This window comes from Prosopis cineraria, unplaced genomic scaffold (assembly GCF_029017545.1).
Source record: "Prosopis cineraria cultivar Desert tree isolate PC_DT_omini unplaced genomic scaffold, ASM2901754v1 PC11, whole genome shotgun sequence".
NCBI classification, from domain to species: domain Eukaryota; kingdom Viridiplantae; phylum Streptophyta; class Magnoliopsida; order Fabales; family Fabaceae; genus Prosopis; species Prosopis cineraria.
In genome coordinates this window covers 11838551-11862412 of record NW_026555342.1, presented here as the reverse complement: position 1 = coordinate 11862412, position 23862 = coordinate 11838551, and the positions used below count along the sequence as shown (strand labels likewise).

Below are 23862 nucleotides of genomic sequence, written 5' to 3'. Positions count from 1 at the left end.
GAAGTGAATGGATCAAATCTCCTTGAGGTTTTATTATCTATTTTCATGCCGCCAAAGCACCGAACGCCATTTCATATAAATCGTCCAGTTCGGAGATTGGAACAAAAGTCTGTCAGGTGCCAGTAATGTGTACTTGATTATGTGCAACTGGGAAGAGGCTTCACCATGATAAAGTGATTTTCCCTTATGCTAGAAGTGTCTGTCAGGTGTTGTTTATCAGTCACGTTTTCAAATAAATGGAATTCAATTATATGAAAATGGTGGAGCTCTAGTTAAATTTTGAAGTTCAAGCTCGCTCGGGAGTATGGTTCATAAATAATGAGGGGGAAACAATGGCTATTTAGAACGGTCTCATTAGAGGACCTGAACAACGCGGGGGCTAGTTGCTTGAATACCGGTATGCTTTTCTTCGTCGGTTAGGGACTTAGGGATTACTTAATCGGGTTGTCTGGTCCTTGAATGATTTTACTTGACCTTGTTAAAATGAATACACGGTTTGAAGACTTTTCCTTAAGGATTTGATTATGTGGGTGGTTGTTCATTAGACATTCATCTGCATGCTGGTTCATCATCATGCATTGAATATTACCGTTCTGCAAGCCTTCATTTGTTTTTACAGTTCGTTTCAATGAATTGATAAGCTAAAAGGACTGAGAAGTCGCGATTGAATTTGAAGTTGGTTAAATTAAACGTGTAAATTTCAGAAAATTTCATGTAGATCATCTGAACTAGAATTTGGTGCAGTGGGTACTGGGTAATGGGTTAACGTGTAATTGTATTTTATAATTTTAAGCAAAATTTTGGGAAAAATATATCCGTTAAAGCTGATGAATGAAGATTTGCGCCTCGCCATTTTAATGATTAAGTATCAACTGCCAAGTACTCCCTCCCTTACATTTTTAATCAAATCTCCCTTTAATAAAATGATTGATTGTTTTTTAATAAAAACATGTACATTTTTTAACATTCAATTTTTTTAAAAAATATCTTGATTGATTGTTTTTTAATAAAAACATGTATATTTTTTAACATTCAATTTTTTAAAAAATATCTTACATATTTGGAAGAGGGGTGTGTAATTTCATAATAATACAAGAATTATAATTTTCCATTCGCACGCAACATCCTTTTATACTCTTATTACACATGATTCAGTTAGCCGATAGCAACAGAAAATTACATTTAAATTTCATCCTTCTAAGAAATACAAAATCTACCGACCCTCACGACTGAGTGCATTGAAACAACTGAATGCTCGGTATCTCCAGGTATATGGCGAACAATTTGATTGACTCTATACAGTCACTAAATTTCGTTCATATCAATATGGGTGTGCCTCACGTGGTTAGCTCGATGGAGAACCTAAGCTAACTTCGTTGCAAGTGCGGATCTCCGTGCGTATTGTGCTCCATATGCTGCAGTTGATGCTATTGTTGTTGAAGCTACTAACCAACTGCACCAGTTAAAAATGACAACTTGAGCACCTATGAATATTTGCCGGGATTAGGAGCACCACCAAGACAAAATTCTGGCCTGAATAATACCTCAGATAAGTAATGTACGATTGAGTTTCTTGGGTTCCAAACTCAGGTTGAAGAAGAGCTGCAGCAACTAATGCTAACTGCAACACTGTATTAACCTGTCCACATTCATAGTGAAAATCAAAACTGCAGAAATGCTCTCTATGCTCATAACCTACCTAATGCTTTTTATGCAGTACCATTTTTTAATCTTCTTACGTTTGGGACAAGGGCTGGGGTTAGGTATTGTAAATTAGTAATTTAACCCAAGACAGCTACAAAACTTTTAACCATAACGAAATGAGAGGCAAAGATTTGCTCTGCACCCATTGAAAGACTGGTCTGGCTTGTAAATATTCCAATTATCTATCATAAAATGGGCTCAGTTCCACTTCTAGCAATGCTGCATTTTATGGCTAATCTAATATTTATACACCAGTCAACAAACCATGCACTGATGCAAAACTCCAATAGTCCATCTACCAATTACCTAGGATCTGGCGGGATTTCAGAATCTAAAGCTGTAAATGTTCCATCGATGCATATCAATAGGTCATCCTAGAATTAAGAAATGCATGCAGCTTCATAAACAGGTCATGACAACTAGTATCACATAATCTTCTCCCTACCTAATGCCCAAAGCCAAGTACTGCCCAATAAACTCGAACATAAAAAATGCTTACCTTGCTAATAAAGAGTGGCTCAACCTTTTGACGACTAGTCCCATCAAGGTTAAAAAAATCAAACCAGCTTTTCCACTGAGAGAAGCAGAGCGTAATTAAGCTTTCCAAAGAAAATTAAACAGCATACAATTTCTCAAGCAAAAAAGAAAACTTGAGAACCACATTCTTACCTTCCAGCCCAAGCTACTCCCTCTTAAATATACTGCACCACCAACAAGGAAGACATCTCGAAATACAACAAGTCCAACAAGTCCAGCTTCAAAGTACAAAAACCAAAACGAATATTTAAATAATACATCAAAGAATGCAAACTATTGGTAATGTGTTTCTTTCATAGCTTAACTGAAGAAAAAAAAAAAATACAATTATTTCAACAAGAACACTAATCATGCCCTTTCAGTTGCCAAAACGATCAACCTGAAGCAATATATACTTAATAGAAGATATAATCTAGTACTACACCTATTGCCAGTGCAGAACATCAACAAATCTAAATCTAAAAAAAATGATGACGTAGCTAAGACAATAAAAACTTCCATTATTAAAATACGATATAGCACATTCACAGAATCACAGTATCTGTAATTTTAGCAAAGCAGGCTGGATGACTTTTAAAGTAAGATGTATAAATTGTGTATGTTGCTATCAGAGAGACAGTCAAATTTTTTTAGTTTTTTACAAGGCTATCATCTCTGTTCACAACCATGGCCTAATACAACGCTGTAAACACATTAGCAGTCAATGTCCTAAGCTGAAAAGGAAATTTGACAGAAGCTAATATCAACTTACGATGCAATAGATCTTGATGTACCATCGCAATTGCAACACAACCAATAAGAACCTGCATCATATATTTAAGGTAAATCATCACGCAAAATATAGCCAATAGGCTGGTTCTATCATCCAAAAAGTTTGCAACCTCATATGTGAAACGACACAGAACTTGGAAGGAAGGGATATATTTTGCACCTTGTCTGCAAGTGGATCAAGATAGGAACCCACCACAGAATCAATTTTCATCTTCCTAGCCAGATATCCATCCAGCTGTAACGTATGAGAAGAGAAAGAATTTTTTTACGTAACTTCTATTGAATAGAGAGTGGGTTGCTTCAATAATAATTTTACAAAAGGTTATTTTCATACCCAATCAGTTGCCCCAGAGATGGCTAACCCTATCATCGATGAAGTATACATCTCATTTGTGATCATCCTGGACAAAATCACCACACAAACAAGAGCATCATTAAACAAGCAATAAACAGCAGCCAAAAGTTTGGCAAATTCTATTGATGCAATTACCGTCTCTTTTTGTCATAAATTGTTCACAAACGAAATAAATATCAACATTTCATTACCCAAGGTCTAAAGTAATGAATTCAAACATAAGAAAAAGCAATTTTTCAATAAAGACGACAAGGAACGAAAGCAATGAGCAAGGCTTCTCTCTCCTGCTTACAGTTGGTTCAGTTGTTTCCCTGCGAAGCATTAGTGAATCTTCTACATTAATGAGCTCAGGGTTATATTTATTCTTGTATCTTTAAGTACGAGAAAGCAGCATCTTCCTTGCCCCCCCCCAATCAATTTCACATTTCTAACAACCAGAAGCCAGACTTCTGAGTTCGAAAAATCTCAAGAAATGAAAAGAAAATACAAAACAAGCGTACCATCCGATCACCACAAGGGGGAAAAAGTGAACGTACCATCCGAGAACAGGACCAGAAATTATGCGACTGAAGGAGATGAGGTTTGGCACATTAACGAAGCTGTCCACGAGACCGTGCTTGGAAGACTCCTTCGAGCTGGAATCGACCCGATCCAACAATTTGAGAGGAAAACGGGTTCGAGCCCGAAGTAAATTCAGATTCAAATTCAACGCTTCAACCCTTCGTCGAACGAAGCCATTTCCTTGCAGGTACAGAGGAGTGGCGGACTGAGAGAGCTTCCATGGTGGGCAAGCAAGGAAGAGAGGACCTTGCTGAAATGGGATAATCCATTTGGAAAGATGAGGAAAGAATCTGTGAGGACCGTTATTGGAAGGCAATCGGAATAGTGGGTTAGAGGGAGAAGCACACCGCGAGAATGAGGAAGTAATTGTGGTCGATAACGTGAGAAAGGATCGACTTTTGGTGTTGGTGTTATTGGTTATAAGCTTAAGGGACCAAAAGAGCACCATCGTCGAGGCATTCTTGAAAATGCGATTCAGAAATTGGCAGCTCCGAAGAGCGAAGCCTCTTACGTGAAATTAGGTTTTGAAGGGGTTTAGACTTTTAGGAAGAAGAAGGACGACACGTGTGATGTTGTAGTTTGTCCAAGTGGGCGAAGCTAGTGTTGGCTGGTGTCGTTGGTCAAGTGATACGTGTTAAGAGTTTCTTAAACGCATTGTTGTCAGCGGTGACCTGAGCTCTATACTTTTCTTTTTCCAGGCCAGTCTCTGAAGTCTGACCTGAATACACTCATTTTATTAGAAATAATGAAGACAAAAATAATAATAATAATAATAATAATAATAATAAACTATACGTTCACCAAAAAAAAAAAAACACAACTGCTACTACTTTTTAGATAGACTAAATTTAAAAGTAGTACAACGATATATTACTTTTTGTAAATAAATTTTAAAATGAATGTTGCTTGAATTTAAAGGAACAGGATTAGCTTGTTACTATTTGGTAAAGATTTGGGAGTAAGAACAAAAAATATATTTCTCAAATATAAAGAATGAATGCTATGGATAAGATCATAACTATAAATAAAAGACATGGATAAGATAATAATAAATTAAAAAAAAAACAGTTTTTTTCAATAAGATGCAAGGAAAGGAAGCTGCATTTGTAGTTTTACAGCCTAGGGCCCATTACAACAATGATCAACAAGCCTTTTCATCTCAATAGCATTTTCTGAAATATAAACTGCCTCCGATCCTTCTTGGTTTTACAAACCCATTATTATGATTTATATTGTTGCCTATAATCTAATGTTTTTATTAATATTTTTTCGTCTTATTTTTATTAATTTCTTAAAGAAACTAAAATTATTTTATTTCAGTATATATTAAATGCTCAAATATAATTAATTATAGTTATCCTGAAAATATATTATTCTACATAAATTTATGTTCATAAATAGTAGTTTAATAAATCTCTAATCACCATCAATTTCATCCCAACATTTTTTACTTTAATTTTAGTTTAATCTTTGATTAATATTATTTACTATGTGATGTAAAAGTTTTAAAATAAATAAAATAAAAGGAAAAAAATTATATTTATTCTTAACAGTGGATTATAGACTAATTTAGTGTCATTATTTTGATTGTATATTTAGTTTCATTCAACATCAACATAGATCTAGTTAGTTTGAATTGAGCTCAGTTACATTAGACAAATCTTTACTCATTTGATTCAATATCTAGTAGTTACATTTTTTTTCCCAAAAAGAAACATAAGAATCTATAAAATTTTATTATCTTCAAAGGAAAAAATATGATCTTATTGAAATTCATATAAAAATTAATTTTTAAAGAACTTGATTATAATTCTAAAAAATGAATTCAAAAAAGTGATTTTAATTTCATGACTTGGCCAAAATTACAAGATACTTGTTTTTTTAAAATTTTGTCCTTAAACCAATCCTCCATGGAAGGATTACTTACATGCCCACACATTTACATAAACCTATTGTTTGGGTCTAAAATTAAAATGACAGCCCAATAAAAAAGACTAAAGATAAAAACACAATCAGCTTAAATAATATAACTCAATCCATTACTATAAAAGAAGAAAGTATCATGCACGAGCCTAACTTAGACATTAAAACTTGGGATGACTAAACAAATGAGACTGTTGAAGGGATATGATATATCGTGCCACAAGTCTCATGGGTAATATTAATGAATTCTTGATATTTTGTGAAAAAGCTTTGGATTTTGTGGGGTAATGATCTCAACCAAAACATTATAAAAGGAGCATTGCAAAAAAGACACGTGTAATCAATTATCAACATCCATTAATACTTTTAGCATTTTTGCTATGTATTTTCAGATAGTTTTTAAAATCATTTTTAGCTTTGTAACATTTACAATCTTGCAATTTGCACATTTACTTATCAAATACTTATTTATTTTGATTTCTTTATATTTTTACATTAAGTAAATTGTAATAAGGAAGCTTAAAAAATTTTTGTTATCTTTTGAGATTTAACATATCTGACACTCTTGATATTTTTTATTATTTGTAAAGAACATATGATAATATTAGGTTTCAATTGAAACTTTTTTTAAATAAGAAATGTGACGCTGTCAATTTATCATTAAGATAATTAGTGGTTGACAAGTACTAAATATATATTTTTGGTCGAAACTAAATACTTGATTTAGGCCAAAATATTGATACAATCCATTTTTATCCACAGGTGCATCCCCGTGCTTTATCATCTACATCTATAGTCTACATAATTAGTATAATAGCAGGACATAACCAAATTGTCATGCTTTGTAATTTGCAATATGCACAACTAAATAAACTAACACAAGAGCTCTCTCCTGTGCATTGACACCATAAGCATCAAATCATCAAATTTAACATGAAACAGCCCAACAACTAAAAATTGGCATCCATTTTTGGCAACCAACGAATTAAACACAGATGTCAAACCGAATTTGAGTCGAATAAAATCTCACCCTAACCCTATCCTAGCATGACCTTACAGCAGCTTCTGATGATCATCGATCATCTTCAAGCCTGCAACCTTTTCAGATTGTGGTTGCGTTTGATAATTAGGTTTTAATTAAGAGAGTTCATATTCATATTTACGTGTCATTGCAACGATTTAGGATTTCAAAAGGGTTTGCACCAGGAGAGAAAGAAAATGGATTGTTTCCCATGCTGCAATAAGCCTGAGGCTGAAACTGTTCCTCTGAACAAAAGTCCCATGGAATATGCACAATCCAGGAAATCCACATTCAAATCTTTTTTGGGGGCTCTCTCTTCCAAAACAGGTACAGAAAATTACTCGGCCCTTTTTATTTCCTTGCAATATCACATCCTTGAGGTTTTTTTTATCGCAATAAGAATTGTTTAAAAGAATTTGATCAGGGGATGCTAGATTAAAAAATATATATACCTAACTCGTCAAAGGTTTTAAAGATTAATTAAATTTTTAAACATAGCCATCAAAATGACCTATCCCCAGAAAATAAGAGGAATGATTCGTAACAAGAGGAATATATAGAAGCAAGTTAAAGCATTGTAAAAATGGAAACATTTCTTTAATGCATGTGCAGGTAGCAGCAGACAAAAACATATTACTGCTGAGATACGAAAATATGGAACAGCGAAGAACAATGCTCGAGTCTTCACAATCCAAGAACTCGCCTCCGCAACTGACAACTTCAGTTCTGAATGTTTGATTGGCGAAGGTGGTTTTGGCAGTGTCTACAAAGGATACATACAAAGCATTGACCAAGTCTCTCTCTCCCTCTCCCTCTCAAACACTTGTGTGTGTCAGATATTGTATGAGACCGATCATGATTGTTAACCAGTAAAAGTTGTACATGTTGGAATGTTTACAGGCTGTGGCTGTGAAGCGACTGGACAGGAATAAAATGCAAGGAAGTAGAGAATTCTTTTCAGAGGTAGTAACGTTGAGTCTAGTGAAGCATCCCAACCTCGTCAGGCTCATAGGTTATTGCATTGAAGGAGATCAAAGGATGTTAGTTTATGAATTGATGGCCAATGGCAGCCTCGAAAGTCACCTTCTAGGTAATATATAGTACCCCCAACAACATTCTTATAATAATAACCTGTAATTAGTTGAACTATATCTCATATATATGTGTGCATTATTATTAACCAGGTGACACACACTCACATGTATATATATTTTATATTCAACGTCAGATTTAGAGCCAGATAAGGAGGGACTGGATTGGGCTACGAGAATGAAAATAGCAGAAGGAGCAGCGAGGGGCATGGAGTATCTGCATGAAGAAGCAGATCCACCGATAATATACAGAGACTTGAAAGCATCAAACATATTGTTAGATGAGAACTTTAATGCCAAGCTGTCAGATTTTGGATTGGCCAAGATGGGACCAACAGAGGAAGGCAAGGATCACGTCTCCACCAGGGTGATGGGGACATATGGGTACTGTTCACCCGAGTATGCTTTGACTGGGCGTGTCACCACAAAGTCAGATGTGTATAGTTTTGGAGTTGTGTTAATGGAGATCATCACCGGAAGAAGAGTCTATGATACTTCTAGAGCAGAAGAAGAGCAAAATCTTATCGATTGGGTATGTTTAATTTCCATCTTTTTTCTTTTCCCCCTGCATTATGTCTTTTTAATTTATTGTTCTTCCCTTAAATGGAACTCATATATGCGTTCTCCCTGATCATCCAATCTTTTGAAACTAAATTCATATAGAGTAAGGAGAGAGAAATAAATACAAAACATAGGCCTCACTTTTGTGGGACCTATATTCTATATAGAAAATGATAAAAAAGAACTCCAAAAAAAAGTTCATATCAAATTAGGATTTCTTTAATATTAAAGTTTTAAAATTTACTATTCCTTTTCCTATATTTCAGTATTAAAATTTTTAATTTGACATTAACTTTCTTATAAGGTCCTTACCTGTCATTCTCCCTATTTAATATTTCAACAGTGGATATTATTATAATCATTTGTCTATCTCTCTCCTCACTTCATATAAAATTAGGAAGTCATTTCAAAAAATCCAAATTAGTTTTATAATGTTATTAGATCCAAATTGTTATTTTAACCAGTATAAAGGGTCTTTTATCATTTCATTTTTAGCTCTTTGAGCATGAGGTAATTCTAAAGCTGTTATCTCACATGTCATCAAACAATTCACACAACACCCTACCAACGATACACACTGAATCAAAATCAACCTCCTAGCATCACCGTACAAAATAACAAGAAACTGCACTGTCTCTGAGTCATGAAAAGCGCAGCTCATTTTTCAAACTTCATGCAATACCCACATGTAGTTATTATAAAAATTTGAGGTTGTGAAGACATTGTTGATGATGCAGGCACAGCCACTGCTTGAAGACAGAGAGAAGTTCACACTAATGGCAGATCCATTGCTGAAGGATAACTTCCCAGTGAAAGGACTTTTCAAAGCACTCGCAGTGGCAGCCATGTGTCTGCAAGAAGAAGCAGACACAAGACCTTTGATGAGTGATGTAGTAACAGCCCTTCAGCATATAACACTCCCAGTAAATGGTGAAGAAGATGATCCTCAATATAATAAAGAAGAATCTGTAAAAATAGCAGGCCACGTTGAATCATTTAGGGTTGGAAGTTCACATGTAGACTATCAACAACATGAAAGGTTTGGAAATTCACGTGTAGACAATCAACAACATCACAGGGTTGGGAGTTCAAGTGTAGGCCATCAACAACATCACAGGGTTGGGAGTTCAAGTGTTGGCCATCAACATCATCACTGGGCTGGAAGTTCAAGTGCAGGCCATCAACAATTGTAGCAATATCATCTAACGTGGGTGACTCAAGAACTTTATTCACACTAAAGAAAATGAACAAAAGGAAAAAAAAAAAACAAGAGTGTTGCAGAGATCAGTGTGCTTAGTTGTATTCTAGTCCTGTTTATAAAAAATAATAAATTAACCTTTTGTTGATGATTTGTGTCTGTACTGCTCTTGTTTTGGTTAACGCCATGCTCTAACAAATCTTGGAGAAAATTCTTTTGATATGTGCGATCTAAAATAAAGATTAGAGAACAAGAGTAGAGTAATGAAAGCCAAATTGATATATGATCCTCAGTCTTGTTTGTTGGCTGCAATATCCACAACAATCTCCAGCACTGATTTCAGATTGCAACCACAATAAAATTACTGGACAAACTCCAATTCACCTTTGTTAAATTGCTGTCACAGATATCTTGTGAGTTTCATTCAAAACTAAAGAGAGATATCTATATAATCATCTCATGTCACACAATCCTTGCAGTCTCCGAAGTTGTTGATGTCATTACTGAGGATCCTGTAGCTAAAACCTGGGATTCTGTCTAGATGATTGGTCTCTGCTACTTCAGGAACAGAACAGATTTTTGGGAGGAATCCACTTGAGAATCTTCGCTTCTTCCTCTTCCAGGTCATTAGAGCCACCCAGAAACTGGGTCTGCAACTAGAAAATCCTCTTGCAGAAACCTGGTCCACAGCTTGTGTACGAGGTTGTCTCTGAGAACGACATCCTCGTCTCTCTACCTCAAACATGGTGAAGTATTCAATTTCCTTCCTCACCAGAGATCCGACCGTGCCCCTGGTTCCTATCGCCGCTGGAGGAGGAGTTCCCATCTCAGTTTCTCTGAATTTTGTTTACCTCCGCCTCTGCTTTTATAGTGCATTAACATGGTGAATTTTTTTTTTCTATAGTAAAAAGAAGTTTTTTTCTTGTATATTTTAGGATTGTGGGAATGTGCTGTTTAGTTTGTTACCCGTTTACTTTGTGCAGTATTCTTATTATATTACAGTCCTTCATAAAAGATGATTCTGGACCAAAAAAAGAGTTACCATCAGGGGAAAAAAAGAGGCAGTGATGATGAGTTCAAATATACAATTTCAATTTGAAGCATCACGCCCAGCTCATCTTTTAATATTAATTAAATAGTATATGCTGAAAATGCTTTATTGAAAGCATGAAATTTCCAATCCTGATTGGAACTTTAGAGGAAAGAATAAAGAAAAGAAAGAGAGAAAGAAAAAGCGACATGATCATGAAATTCCTCCTGGTTCCTCCAATGAATGAGGCCTTGTTCACTTTATATGCCCTTTTGACTTCTCAGGTCATTAACTCCTTTGCTTCTTTTGCAAACAACACAATTAGTTTGATTGATCCTAGATTCACAATACACAATTAGCAAACTTCATTTATAATAAAAGTTTTTAATAACCTTAATTATTCAACAGATTGTTATCAAATTTTTAATAAAGACAAATAAATATTTTTTGCAATTCAACAGTATGAGTATAGTGTGTGTGTGTGTTCATTAATAAAAGAGTTTAACAAATAACTCAGTGAAAAAAAAAATCAGGATGCAATTATCTCACAAAAAAAAAGGATGCAATTATTAATATGATGGAAAACGATTTTAAATGTGAGGAAGCACTGAGTTTTCTTTCTCGTGATGTTAAGTGTGTTGGGGTCAAAGTGAGTGTCCACCTTTCATGCCTGATGCCATGGATAAAGGGAAGAGAGGAGTTCGGTGCTTTTAGGGCATGGGATCCTTATTTTTCTTTTTTGCTTATATATGTAATATGATTGTTTTACTTTAAATTATTTTCTTTTTTTTTTTAAAAAAAAAAAGATCATTTGAAAGAGGACATGGTGTAATATTTTTCATGAAGGCCAACTTTATGCACGTTCATTCATCCTTAGTGACTGAAATCATGTTGGTAATTGGCAGTAATTGAATAGGACACTCCCATTATTGAAGTCAGGGAATTCAATAGTTAGGAAATTCATGCTAAGTTACCTTGTTTAATGATTTTGAACGTTGGAGTATTTTTAAAAAGTCACCGGAAAAGTTTTGTTTCCCTCATCAATCATCTTATCCCAACTTCAAAATATTAACGTATTACGTCGGTTTGAACTACAACGTATTTTCCCCTTACTCACCCACATCAAGAAAAGTAGTCAGGCAGTTAAAATTTCTTTTTTTTTAAAAAAAATTATCCTTATTTGATGCATGAAAATGGACCATATTAATGAAACAAAGGAATGTAATCTCAATACACTCTTATGAGCATTTTAAGTAAAAAGATATTAATTGTTTTTAAAATTCTTAAAATAATTTAAATATTGAAACATACGATTTTCAAAGAAATGCTTTGTATTTGAACGAAAATGGTATAATATAAATTTTATAGTAAAAAGGATTATATAAATCAATGAATAGTGTAATTTATTCTTTAAACAAATAGTTAAGTACAAATACAAATATGAAGACAGACTGGTATAGGTACTCCAAAGACAGTGCTTTGTGTAGCAGAGAATCTCAAGCAGAAGTCCCCGAGCAAATGTGCTTTTGGTTGCCAACGATTGAAAGATGCTAAACAACTTTTTTTCAGCATGTGATGTCCTATGTCAGTTCGGTCTTTTACTCTTTAATATGCTGTCAAGATAGAGCATATCATACCTCAACCTATTCCATCAACATACTGGAAATTCCTTACTGGCATGCTTCAAAATCAGGCTAGACTGAAGCACATCAGCAAGGAATTTCTGTCCGAATCATATTCGTCTTGATGTTGATAGCCGGTTAATCAGACACAAAAGGCTTCATGTGGTGTTATTATTCGGGATCAATGGGAGAATTGCATTAAAAGATTTATCAGAAAGCTTGGGAATATCAGTTGCATTGCTGCAGAATTGAGGGGTATCCTTAAAGGGCTTGTGTTAGAAAGAGGGTTCTGTAGCGAGATGATCATTGGCGATTCAATTTAGGCACAATTAATTAAGTGCTCTGAGATAATGTAGCAATACTTCCCTTGGAAAGTGTTCAACGAAATTAGGTAACTCGTGGCATTAGACTGAAACACCAACTTACAGCACGTCTATCAAAAACCTAAAAGTTGAATCAATTGGCTTGCCAAGAATGCCTCTTCAACTTTGGACAAGTTGCTTCAGCTTGTTCTACTTTTTGTATGGCTTAGACATCCCTTATATATATATATTTTTTAGTCAGCTTTACGTCCTCTAACCTCCAAGATTGCTCCTGTTAAGAGGACAATTTCCGGGTTCCTATGCAACTCCAAGGAACAGTGCATGGTCAAATATAACTAATACGGTAGTATGATTGTAAGACCGAGACTCGAAAAGAAAATTACAAAAACTTGAGGGGCTTGCCAATACTCGTTTCGTGTACATCATTTACAATCCAACCGTAGAATTTCTACTTCGTTAGGGGGGAAAAAAAATCCACGCGTTATATAAACTTGACCTTAGTATAACTGCGGGGAAAAAATAGACTAATCAATTTCTATTTCATAAATCAATGATCATCAGAAGATAAATGTATTAGTCAGCCTCAAAATTTGGATATCCAATGCAACTCCCTCATATAAACACGTTCCTTCTCTTGCTTCCTATCTTTCTGTCGTAAACTCCCCCTCTCCCCCTCTAGTTTTGTTTTCTGTTTCTTGTTTTCCTAATTTATGTGTAGACTGTAAAGATGAAGTAATCAAATTATTGTATGGTGGGGAGATGGCACACATACCCCAATCTTCGATGTGAGGAAAGAGCGTGTTGCAGAGCAACATTGACGCTAGCACCCTCCCGGTACAAGGAATCATACAACTGACATACAAATTGTGACACTTCTTCCTCATCATCCTCCCAAAAGCAAACATTCCGGTCCAAATTTTTCTCATTGTCGATATCTTCCCAATCACTTAGAGGACTGGCAGGTTCGTTCTCATCTTCTGCATCATCCTCTCCGATCTCAAACTTGCTATTTTCCGATACATTCACCTCCCAACCGGCACCATCAAGGGATGTCATCTGAGACTCCTTGGGTTCACTTGATGGACATATCACAGCTTTGGCACCATTGTCCAGAAAGGCCTTAATAAGAGTTGAAGCAGGTCCCAGAGTCCCCGTGCATATTATGATCCTGTCTCTCCATGCTCCAACCTAGCTTAATCAAGAACATCAATAATACAACAAAGATGAGACCCAATTTTTCATGTATATGGTATAATTAAACATGACACAGCATCTAATCTTCATACTCCGTTTATGATCTCTCTGACTCCCCTTCACCTCACCCATGAAAAATGCAGTTATACAGCGACATCATAACAAAATGCATTAAGAACTTACACACTGAAACAGTAATGCTAGTGCTCTTCTTTAGACATAACATCATTATTCCCTCTTATTAGATGTACAAGTTTCTCCCCACATTCCCAGTGAAGTATGCAAAGAGAATGGTTGCATATTAAATCAAGGCACCATAGTTGAATAATTTCAATTGATGGATCACAGTCTAAATGAAATTCGATTGGTGGTGTTGCTCAAAATTCTGTCATTTTTTTTTTAACCCCCGAAAAAAATCCTTAGATGGTATCTGAGCTTGGTAAATTGTTTGCTCCAATATCTACAATGATATAAGGCACCATGCTATGCTGGCAATTCAAATAATTCCTCAAGAAAAAAATGATTGGCATATTAAGCCATAAGAGTGCCAGGTGCAATACAATGCAATAATTATTGGCCATTATTCTTCCAATACTTGTTGCAGTGGAAAGAAATAACTCCCGTAGAATCCAGCAATTAATATACCATACCTCATTCAACAAACGATTGAAGTTAAAAATTGGGTGGCAGCAGATAAGACAGATTATGTTTAATACTTTGGGTGAAGCTCCAGAATTCAGAGACGGAAAGATTGTAAATCAAATAGAAGCAAAGCACCTACCATCAATCGAACATCATCAAGTGTTACGTGCACAGAGGGGACTGTCCTACGAAACATGTATGATGCAATTTCTTCATCATCTTCCATAACCTTCAAAAGAAATTTTGGATAAATTTCATACGGATTATTAATTCAAATAGAAAAAACAGTAGTAAATCATAAGGGGAAGGAGGCATACTATGGTTTGACGGCCTAGATAACGATGAACAATGCCTCCAATTTGGAAATAAGGCTTGAAAGCAACTAAATCAGCAACAGTAGAGATATTGGCAAGGAGTGATGCGCCTTTTCTGCGATGGCTCCTCATTGTTGACAATAAACTGAATTTTACATTCTGGAGAAATTTTTCAGCAAGCTCTCCAGGTTCGGCCACCACAAATACATCATTGTGCCAACTAAATAGACCCCAATATCATGCCTCCATCCAAATAGAGAAAAAGAATGGGAGCCAATGATAAGAAATTCAGAATATAAAGGAACAAATACCTCATAATTAAGCCATCTGAGTCATTCTGAAGAGCCAAATGTATGACACCCACTTGTGGAGAGTTCTGCAGTTTCTCGTGCAACAATCGGACTGGCAGAGAAAGCTGTCTAAGTCCTCGAGGAGATATTGGAGGTGAAGCAACTGCCTTTCCTAGTTGACCATCTAAACTTAAAGGTGGGACCAGATCAATTCGTCCAATCCTTTGACCAATATCAGGACTATATACATGTGGACTTGATGGAAAGCTTCCAAACAGAGGTGATGCAAATGGCGTTGGCAATGATGTTCCTGGCACTGTCTTCACATTCCCAGAAAATCCCTGCATAACGGATAATCGTATTGCATTACGAGCACAAAATGATTCAAGTGCCCGGGCATGGTGCACCGCTCTGCCGGAATCTGGACTTTGTGAAGCTTCAACAAGTAGTACATTACGCCTCCAACCTAAAGTGGGGCCACTAGCACCTGGTAAAGGAGAATAGGAAAGACTCATTTTAATTAGGGATCACCAGAGGTAAAATATTACACTAAGCAAATAGACAACTTATCAGCAGCAATACCCTCTTTTGTCTTCACTTTAGATTTAAGATTCTCTGACCACTTCTCTTCATGTTGGAAAGGTAGAAGCAGTCTCTCACAGGCATTTCGAAATTCTTGGTTATTCTTTAGAATATATTCATCAACTGCAACTTCCAACTTCTTCCAGACCATTGGATCTGTCTCATCCAGCTCCATATCACAACGCTCATCAACTGAAAAACAAGCCAGAAAATGCTGATCAGGGTTCAGGAGTCAAAGTTCTCTCCAAAATGAACTACTTGCCATGGATACTTCTCTAGAAAGAAAGGAAAAGAAAGGAAGTAAAAAAATTCAGGAAAAACCACATTGCTTAAACCTTATTTGATCAGAATTAGTTATGTAAAAATGGGAGATTCTTTCCTTTTCACACTATAAACTCACTTCATACCTGGATTAAAACGAAAATACTGTATCTCAGGAATCATAGGTAGCAATGTACTTAAGGCTTCCTCTACTCGATCAACAGAGCACGCACTCTCAATCAACACCTGCCCTGTATCTAGATACCGCCAACCACCTTTCCGCAACTATAATAGTCTCAAAATATAATATTAAATTATACAGTAGCTCAACAGCCTCATAATCCAAAAACATATAACATAAAATCAAAATTCCAGATTCACTTCACATATTATAATTTCTTATATTGATAAAACTGTAGAAGGAAATGTGGCGGGAAGCACATGGGTTACCATCAAAGACCTTGATCTTTACCCAAATACAGAACATTGAGGGACTGCTTTCAGGATGATAGTATCCACATAAAAAATCTTACTCTGAAATATCTTAGAAGAATTAACACACAGAAGGGCAATTACCTTCGTAGGAACAGAACCACACCCTATTGAAACTAAACAGTCAATTTTTGTGTCAGGCCACAAAAGTTGTGCTTCTCTGATAGCAAAAATTGTAGGATTGTTTGCCACTATTGCACCATCTTGCCAGCGGTTGACATCTTAAGTATTATAGCAGGACAAAAAAAGGTGTAAAAATGTTAAAGAAAAAGGAAAAACTAAATAAAGCTCTAAATACTAGATACTCAGTTCTGAGAAAGGTAGAAAAATCGTACCATCTGAGAAATCATCAAGATAATAAGGGGCAGCAGATGAGGCTCTGATAGCTTGCCACACTTCATGCTTACAACTTCCAATAAAAGCATTGCGCTTGTAGCCAAATTGAGCACCCGTTGTAGGTGACCCTATTACATTGGCCCCTGGATTCTCTGCACTTGCGAGAGGTACCTCTGGTGTTCCAGCAGGATACTAATTGCATGTAACAAATTAGAGGAAGAAAGAGAACAAGACTTCAACAATATAATACATTAACAACCAGGAAGAAATAAGATTTGACACCCTTGTTTCTTGGCCAAGATGTTTCATCCAGTCACCAATATAAACACAGCAATAAGAAACTTGGCCTCTCACCTGATAATTACGGAATATGAAAGGCTGTGCTGGCATCATGCTCACCAACGTTGATACAACAAAAACTTTCGGCACATTTTTCACAGCAGAGTCTATCATTAGATCCCCATCTTCATCAGAACACATTTCCTTTAACAGTCTCTCAAACTGATCTGCACTGTGCTGCAAGACAATAAGTCATAATGTCTCCCTTTACGGCACAGAATTAAATACATATGTTTGTAAAATAGCCACTGGCTTTTTTTTTTTTTTTTGGAAAGGGGGTTAGAAGAAGGTTTTGTATTTTATATACTCCTTCCAGTCTAAAATATAAGCATTTCCTCTCAACTAATCTTAGTTCAAAATATAAACAACCTTGTAACAATGTTTTCCCCATTTTACCCCTTGTATTTATTAACCTAGATCTTTGTGTAAATGTATCTCTCACTCATCATGGAGTGTATTGGTAATTAGCACTAGGGATAAAAGTGGAAAACAATATATATATATATATATATTTTTTATGTGAATGGGGTCTTTATTGGTACACGGATTTTTCCTAAAAACTACTTCTATTTTGGACTGGAAGGAGTATTTGAAAGCACAAGCTATCCTGCCAAGAAGAATTGATATTCTAAAGCATGGGTTTTACTAGACACCCAAGCAGATTAGGGAATCCTCCTCAAAAGTTAGCTATTAATGTTAGAGATAAGGACAACAGTGAGCATCCCATACAACTTGGAATTAAGCATTCCATAGTCTCATCCCTATGAATTAGCTGCCCTTGGAAAGCTGCCATCCCTATGACTATTTTCTGCAACACTTAGCTATTCACCAATCAAAACCCTCTGCAAGTAGCCCATTCCAAAGATACTGATCACTGACCCCGATATTAAATAGTAAGCACTCAAGAAAGGGGGGTAACCCTCCCCTAAAGTTAAAGACTGAGTTGGAAGAACCATTATACTTGAGCATCCCATTGAGAAACTCATTACTTAATCTGAGATTTGAGATCTCATACTATCTTGGTCCCTCTCAGTTTTAAATTGAAATTGTGACTGCATTACGGTTATTGCAGCTATAGTATTTTCAAAAGGTGCATAAAATGTTCAAAAAAAAAAATGTAAAATCCATTTTACACAAATGTTCAAAAAAATAATTGCTAAAACTCCCAAAGAACATAACTTATCATTTGTAAAATCCATATTAAAAAGAATACACATGATATCACGATTAACAAATGCATATATAATAAGTACTATGTACACTTACATATTGATTCAGTACAAATATTAAAAGTTTAAACTAATTAATAGAAAATTTCACATGTAATTCATTATAAATTCATTGCCTGACCACATTTATTCAATAAGTACAAAATTTATGTGATTATTCAACTAACTTTGCATTTACTATCTGATACTTGCATTTTATAGAATTAATATACACTTCCCATCCCATAAATCTGTTATTCCCTTTCGAAGTTATGGCAAATATACACTGAATTTCTTCGTCCTTCCAAATTTTCCATTTTTTCTCTTAAACTCAATTCCCCTCTTGAGATTTTCACAAATTTCTCTCTCCCTGCCCTAATCCCGCCACTCACTTGCCTAGTTCTAAGTCTCTTCATTTTTCTTTCAACTTCTTCCCACTTCTCAATCCACTCCCCTCACCTTCCTTGACTCTCCCCATACATTCACTCGAACCCATCCCACCCCACCTCCCAAAAGAAAAAGGAAAAAAAAAAATAAATAAACATATTCTTTGACTCTTCCCATCCCATACCATAGTCACATGAATGTGCTATGTATTTATTTAAACACAAGTAATTTGCTATATAGCACATTCCCCCTACGATTCAGATGGCATCCATATCATTGAGACCACATCAAGATATGCAGTCAGGAAGTTTAAAAAAGGCCTAAAGTATCTCACAAGCTTCTGAGAAATGTAGGAAATGCTAAAAACTGCAATACTAACAGACTTTGCAAAATGCAGCAACCCAAAAGAAAGAGTTCCATACTTTTGATCCATGAACAACAACTCTAAAACTCTGCGACGAAGTCTTATAAAGTAGATCTAACTTCTCTCTCCAAGTTGCAGCTTCATTATCCTTGGGCACAGGTTCAGCGAAAACAAGTTTTCCTGATCCAAAAAGTCATCAAACATTTTATCTACTATTTCTTGGAAAACAAACAATTTGATGATAATAAAAATAATCAGTACATGCCATTCCTTGGTAGCACTCTCACCAAGATTTTTGTATATATCTTCACATTCTTCCAAAGTCATTAACTTGATTCCGAGAGCAACAGCTAGCATCCCACCAGTTGATGTGCCACATATTAAATCAAACAGTTCATGTATTCTCTTTCCAGTTCCCTTTTCAATTTCCTTTAGAATTTGCACAGTCGCTAGACCTTTCATTCCACCCCCATCCATTGATAGTATGCGAAGTCCTTGCTTTGCCACTTGTCTCCCTCTTATTGCACGCCGAAGGTTTTCATTTTCTCCTACAAAACACAGAAAGAAGAAACATGATCTTTTATCAGGTTTTCCTGCCAGCATTCACTTAATCAAGTTGAAAGTCAAAATATGATGCTCATAATATCAAACAAAAGAAAGGGAATAAAAAAAATGACATAAATCTAGAGACGAACCAAGAATTGCCAAAGCACGAGCTGCAGCTTTATTCACACGTGGATCCATACCAACCGTCAGTCGCAGGAGAAGCTCTCGCAAGCTTTCAGAAGAAACAAGAATGCGCCGATTCTCCAGACAAAAGGCCAAATTCCCAATAGCCAACAGAGCAAGCCTTTGTACCTACAGATGATAGAGAGATAGTCCTTAAAACAAAGGATCATGCAATACAAGGCAACCAATCAAATCAAGCCAAAAGAGACTAGTCAACTTGCCTCCGGATCTTTTCGGGCACATAAACATTTTAATGATTTCAATACATCTTTTGTCAACATCTTCTCGGCCACAGTATCAGATATAAATGCCAGCTTCACCACAAGTTGTAATACTGATATTACCTCTTCCCGACCCATAGATTTGAGAACTGATTCTATGGGCTGCATAACATCAGATTTTATTAGTTGCAATGCAACAGGAATATTTGAGGCAAGAGCAGAAAGAGCAGAACAAGCTTGCTCAACCTGTTAAAAACCAAAAAAAAAAAAAAAGTGTTAAAAGAATTAGCACAACCACCTAAGATGGAAAATCAAATAAGTGGATTATTACATCTAGAACTGTTAAACATACCACATGACGGTTATCACTACTGATCATGCTTATAAGCTGCCGCACTGCATTCTCATCTTTACCAACAACCACTCTATTTCCTTCATCTTGCATTATCTTTGCAAGTGCAGAGGCTAGCAAAGGGTGATGACAAGAAGAAAATCGGAATATAAGAGAGAAGAAGGCACTTAACTTATGCCTAGATGCAATAAAATAAGAACTGTTTTCCATCTGCAATCACCAGAAAATGCGCATTTCACTAAATATTTTATATGTTCAAAAGAATAACGGCAATAGATACTCATGTCAGTTTTCCATATCTACCTCTATTTGCACATTTACTGATCTTAAATTTTCATCTGCCACAACCCTGATATTTGCAAGAGAAAGGTGGCGAAGTTTGTGGAGTGGTAAAATTTCAGGAAGAAACTCAAGAGGATTTCCAAATAACCTAAGGACTTGTAGTTCAGCCATAGCCCTGCCATAAATATAGGATAACAATAAAAACAAAAGAATACATGGATTCAAACTAATCAATACAAGGTTGCCTAATAGAACAACCTGAAGTCTAGAAGAGGTCGAACAAGCCTGTTGTGTTCCAGCGACAATTCCACCAACTGAACACACTGTCTCAATTCCACTGCTAAAAGATACCATAAACATCAGATAAATGGAAATGTTTTCAAGAACATTTATCTTATGACCCTAGAAGCTAAAACATTCATTTGTTTGCACGTGAATGCTCGGTGTATTTATTAAAAAACATGTAAACAATACAGTCTCTCAAAGTAAGAAAAAGACTACCATTCTTTCAAGGTAGTATTCATGACACGAAAGTCTCACCAGGTACTGACGCAAGCATGTTGTTGTCAACTCTGAGCACTTGTAATCTTCTCAGATCACCAAGCTCAGATGGCAAGAATGTCAGCTTGTTGTTATCAAGATAAAGCTTCTCAAGTTGTGACAAATGAGTAAGCTCTACCGGAAATACCTGTAAATGAGTAATGAATTTAAAAACATCCCTGATGCAACTCAATTAAGTCTCACTTCCAAGTTCAAACTGAAAATAGAAACCAAAGTGCTTCTTAAACATTCAAGGAGGGTGGAGGGAGAAGGCGAATCAAAACCATGCAATTTCTTTCAGTTGTTGCTACGCCAGAAATGTTAGGAAGAGGCACCACTAACGGTTCCTTACATTTTTTGCACTATAAACGAAAGATTTCTGGGGTTATTAAGAATTGTAAGGAACCGTTATTGGTGCCTCTTTCCAACAATTGGGGAGTTATAAAATTCAAATGCCAGGAGTTGTAGCGTTATTAAGAACTTGTCCATCCTGGAGCTCCAATTCCTCAACACGACAAACATACAAGACACAGAAAAGTACATTGCAAAGGCCTACTATTGCCATTGTCTACAAGTTAAAGCCAAAACGAAGACACGTAAATCATCCAAAGGAAAACAGAAATAAAAGATGCATAAAAAATGGATATAGCAAGAAAGTCGCAAACTTAACATGAAAACTCAAAACTTTTAAGCTAAAGACACTCACCGACAAGTTACAGCCACAAATACTGAGCACAGATATACTCCTCCAATGGTCACCGCAACCTCCAATCCCCTCTCCAATCGTGGGCATTAAGGGAGACAAATTGGACCGTATCAAGCGTGTCAATACTCCAGTCCCATCGCTCTGTTGCCCAGAGCCAATAGCCTTGGTCATTGTGATAGCCTTCAGAGGCTCCCGTCTCTTCACCACCTTCATATCCAAATCCACATTTTCACGATCACCAGGCTTCAATTCAACCACCACGGAATCTTGTGGCAACGGCAGCGCCACCATGAGTTGCGATTGAAGCTTCAAAGCCACCTGATCGTCATCCTCTGATGCAGACCAATCCAGGTCAATACGAAACCCAAGTTCCTGTTCCTGCGAGAGTGTTGAGGAAGAGGAAGAATGTGAAGAAGCAGACGACGAACGAGATAAGGACGAGTTGTGGCCTGGAATTTCCGCAGGCTCCTCGGTGCCATAGTTGAGCGTGAGACGGAAGATCTCCGAGGGTCTCTTCCAGCCCAATCCCCAAGACATTGTGATCAAGGATCAACTGCAATATGAACGAAAGATTGGGAATTGACCTGGAAGCAGCATTCGGATTCTACGAGGATCTGATCATGGTTGACGGGTCAGATTGAAAACTGAATTAGGAAAAAAGAATAAGATTGGCAATTAGGGTTCAGAGATTAAAGGCGGGCTTCAATGCAGGTTGAGATGCAGATGCAGAGAAAAGTAGTAAAGTTTTGAAGATGAACTGGTAAATAGAGAGACTGAAACTGAAGAAACAAACCGAAGCCGTCCCCCGTTTTATTCAAAATTGCTTTTTTTGGCCTTCTAGATGGGGTTGGTGATCGTTGTCCCGTGCAACTGTGAGGCATGTTTTAGCGGGGAATGGGGAGAGGGAGGCTGAACGCAGTGTCGTTTAAATTGCAAAGTCCGACGGCGGCGTCGTGCGCCATAATCTCTTTTTTTATTTTGATAACAAATGGATTGAGGTACCTAACACGTTTTTTTTATGATAATAAATATTGTCCAAATCATTTGGAAAGAAACCAAAAAGAAAAATATGGCCCAGATTACAAAGTCAACTTAAATTTAAGGAAAAAATTAAAATAGATATTATTTTATATTTAATTATAATAATAAAAAATAATTATTATTTAATTATTTTTTTGACTTTACAATATCTTCATGAGTTTCTATTTATAAAAAATAATTCATTATTTAATTAGTTTAAATTTATATAGTATTTTCATGTATCTCTATATTTTTATAACATTCACACTCATTTGTCATATCAAATTATTTTTAGGAGATATTTAAAATAAATTCTTAACATAATCAAAAATGCATTTTTTCAGATTTTGATTATTTAAAAAAATAGATAGGTATCATAAAATTTTATGAAATAGATGTAAAAAAATAAATAATTTTTTCAAGAATGTATCGAGGCAATCCTTTGAATTATACTCTTTTGAGGTTTTTTTCCCCCTTGCCACGTAGTCCTTTGAGTTTAAATATAAAATTTAGTTGAGGAATTTGATTTAGTAATAAATATAAAACTTCAATACCCTTTAATTACATGAAAAATAAAGATAAAAAATTAATGAAAACACATTGTTTAATCATATGAGAGGACTTAATTTAGGATCAAAGCCTAGAGTCTATATACCCTGTGATGAAAATTAAAATCCACGGAGGTCGGGATATTATTATTTAAGTTTTTTAAATTCCTTTAATTAATTTCTTTTATAAAAATAATTGATATTTAGGGTTATATTATTATCTTTATTTTTTAAATAAAATTTTTTTCAAGGAAATACTTTTGGGTAAGAGAAAAATAATCAATATTGAAACCTGTGGTGATTTAGTATCACCCACAATCCGCTAGTTGACACTTTAAATACACAAGATAATTTATCA

At 35.6% G+C, this 23862-nt stretch overlaps 4 protein-coding genes across 5 annotated transcripts; 1 reads left to right on the top strand and 3 right to left on the bottom strand.

Annotated features, from left to right (window-relative positions):
* Nucleotides 1–1087: 1087 nt before the first annotated feature.
* Nucleotides 1088–4457, bottom strand: LOC129285947 (cardiolipin synthase (CMP-forming), mitochondrial). Its single transcript, XM_054921944.1, has 8 exons — nt 3904–4457; nt 3347–3413; nt 3173–3247; nt 2993–3044; nt 2374–2459; nt 2204–2278; nt 1545–1639; nt 1088–1453 (listed from the first exon to the last, which is right to left on the bottom strand). Exons 1-8 carry the CDS (start codon nt 4374–4376, stop codon nt 1363–1365), a joined length of 1014 nt encoding a protein of 337 aa, XP_054777919.1. The 5' UTR covers nt 4377–4457; the 3' UTR covers nt 1088–1362.
* Nucleotides 4458–6983: 2526 nt separating this feature from the next.
* LOC129285479 (probable serine/threonine-protein kinase PBL23) lies at nt 6984–9717 on the top strand. The gene is made up of 5 exons (XM_054921215.1): nt 6984–7199; nt 7485–7666; nt 7773–7962; nt 8101–8495; nt 9262–9717. The coding sequence occupies exons 1-5, from the start codon at nt 7070–7072 to the stop codon at nt 9715–9717; spliced, it is 1353 nt and encodes a 450-aa protein (XP_054777190.1). The 5' UTR covers nt 6984–7069.
* LOC129285478 (uncharacterized) lies at nt 9036–10568 on the bottom strand. Its single transcript, XM_054921214.1, has one exon. The coding sequence runs from the start codon at nt 10546–10548 to the stop codon at nt 10180–10182; it is 369 nt and encodes a 122-aa protein (XP_054777189.1). The 5' UTR covers nt 10549–10568; the 3' UTR covers nt 9036–10179.
* A 2649-nt stretch (nt 10569–13217) lies between these two features.
* LOC129285477 (phospholipase A I-like) lies at nt 13218–22824 on the bottom strand. 2 transcript variants are annotated; one of them, XM_054921212.1, is made up of 18 exons: nt 21937–22824; nt 21231–21378; nt 20949–21030; nt 20712–20865; nt 20409–20618; nt 20057–20302; nt 19802–19964; nt 19394–19654; nt 19165–19286; nt 17163–17324; nt 16808–17000; nt 16557–16693; nt 16127–16265; nt 15720–15911; nt 15159–15624; nt 14851–15067; nt 14673–14762; nt 13218–13885 (listed from the first exon to the last, which is right to left on the bottom strand). In XM_054921212.1, exons 1-18 carry the CDS (start codon nt 22471–22473, stop codon nt 13439–13441), a joined length of 3966 nt encoding a protein of 1321 aa, XP_054777187.1. In that variant the 5' UTR covers nt 22474–22824; the 3' UTR covers nt 13218–13438. The 2 variants fall into 2 exon arrangements, with proteins under 2 accessions (XP_054777187.1, XP_054777188.1); XM_054921213.1 differs by having other exon boundaries at nt 20949–21027.
* Between the last annotated feature and the right edge of the window lie 1038 nt (nt 22825–23862).

What these genes read in the sequence shown, in the direction of transcription:
- LOC129285947 (XM_054921944.1), bottom strand. Translation starts at nt 4,376, where the DNA reads ATGGTGCTCTTTTGGTCCCTTAAGCTTATAACCAATAACACCAACACC. An exon ending in TCTCTGGGGCAACTGATTGG is followed by an intron (nt 3,248 to 3,346) that starts GTATGAAAATAA and finishes CATACGTTACAG; the next exon opens with CTGGATGGATATCTGGCTAG. An exon ending in AGCCACTCTTTATTAGCAAG is followed by an intron (nt 1,640 to 2,203) that starts GTAAGCATTTTT and finishes GAATGTGGACAG; the next exon opens with GTTAATACAGTGTTGCAGTT.
- LOC129285479 (XM_054921215.1), top strand. Translation starts at nt 7,070, where the DNA reads ATGGATTGTTTCCCATGCTGCAATAAGCCTGAGGCTGAAACTGTTCCT. An exon ending in ACATACAAAGCATTGACCAA is followed by an intron (nt 7,667 to 7,772) that starts GTCTCTCTCTCC and finishes GAATGTTTACAG; the next exon opens with GCTGTGGCTGTGAAGCGACT. An exon ending in CCTCGAAAGTCACCTTCTAG is followed by an intron (nt 7,963 to 8,100) that starts GTAATATATAGT and finishes ATTCAACGTCAG; the next exon opens with ATTTAGAGCCAGATAAGGAG.
- LOC129285478 (XM_054921214.1), bottom strand. Translation starts at nt 10,548, where the DNA reads ATGGGAACTCCTCCTCCAGCGGCGATAGGAACCAGGGGCACGGTCGGA.
- LOC129285477 (XM_054921212.1), bottom strand. Translation starts at nt 22,473, where the DNA reads ATGTCTTGGGGATTGGGCTGGAAGAGACCCTCGGAGATCTTCCGTCTC. An exon ending in GTAGTGATAACCGTCATGTG is followed by an intron (nt 20,303 to 20,408) that starts GTATGTTTAACA and finishes GGTTTTTAACAG; the next exon opens with GTTGAGCAAGCTTGTTCTGC. An exon ending in GTGGTTCTGTTCCTACGAAG is followed by an intron (nt 16,266 to 16,556) that starts GTAATTGCCCTT and finishes AGACTATTATAG; the next exon opens with TTGCGGAAAGGTGGTTGGCG.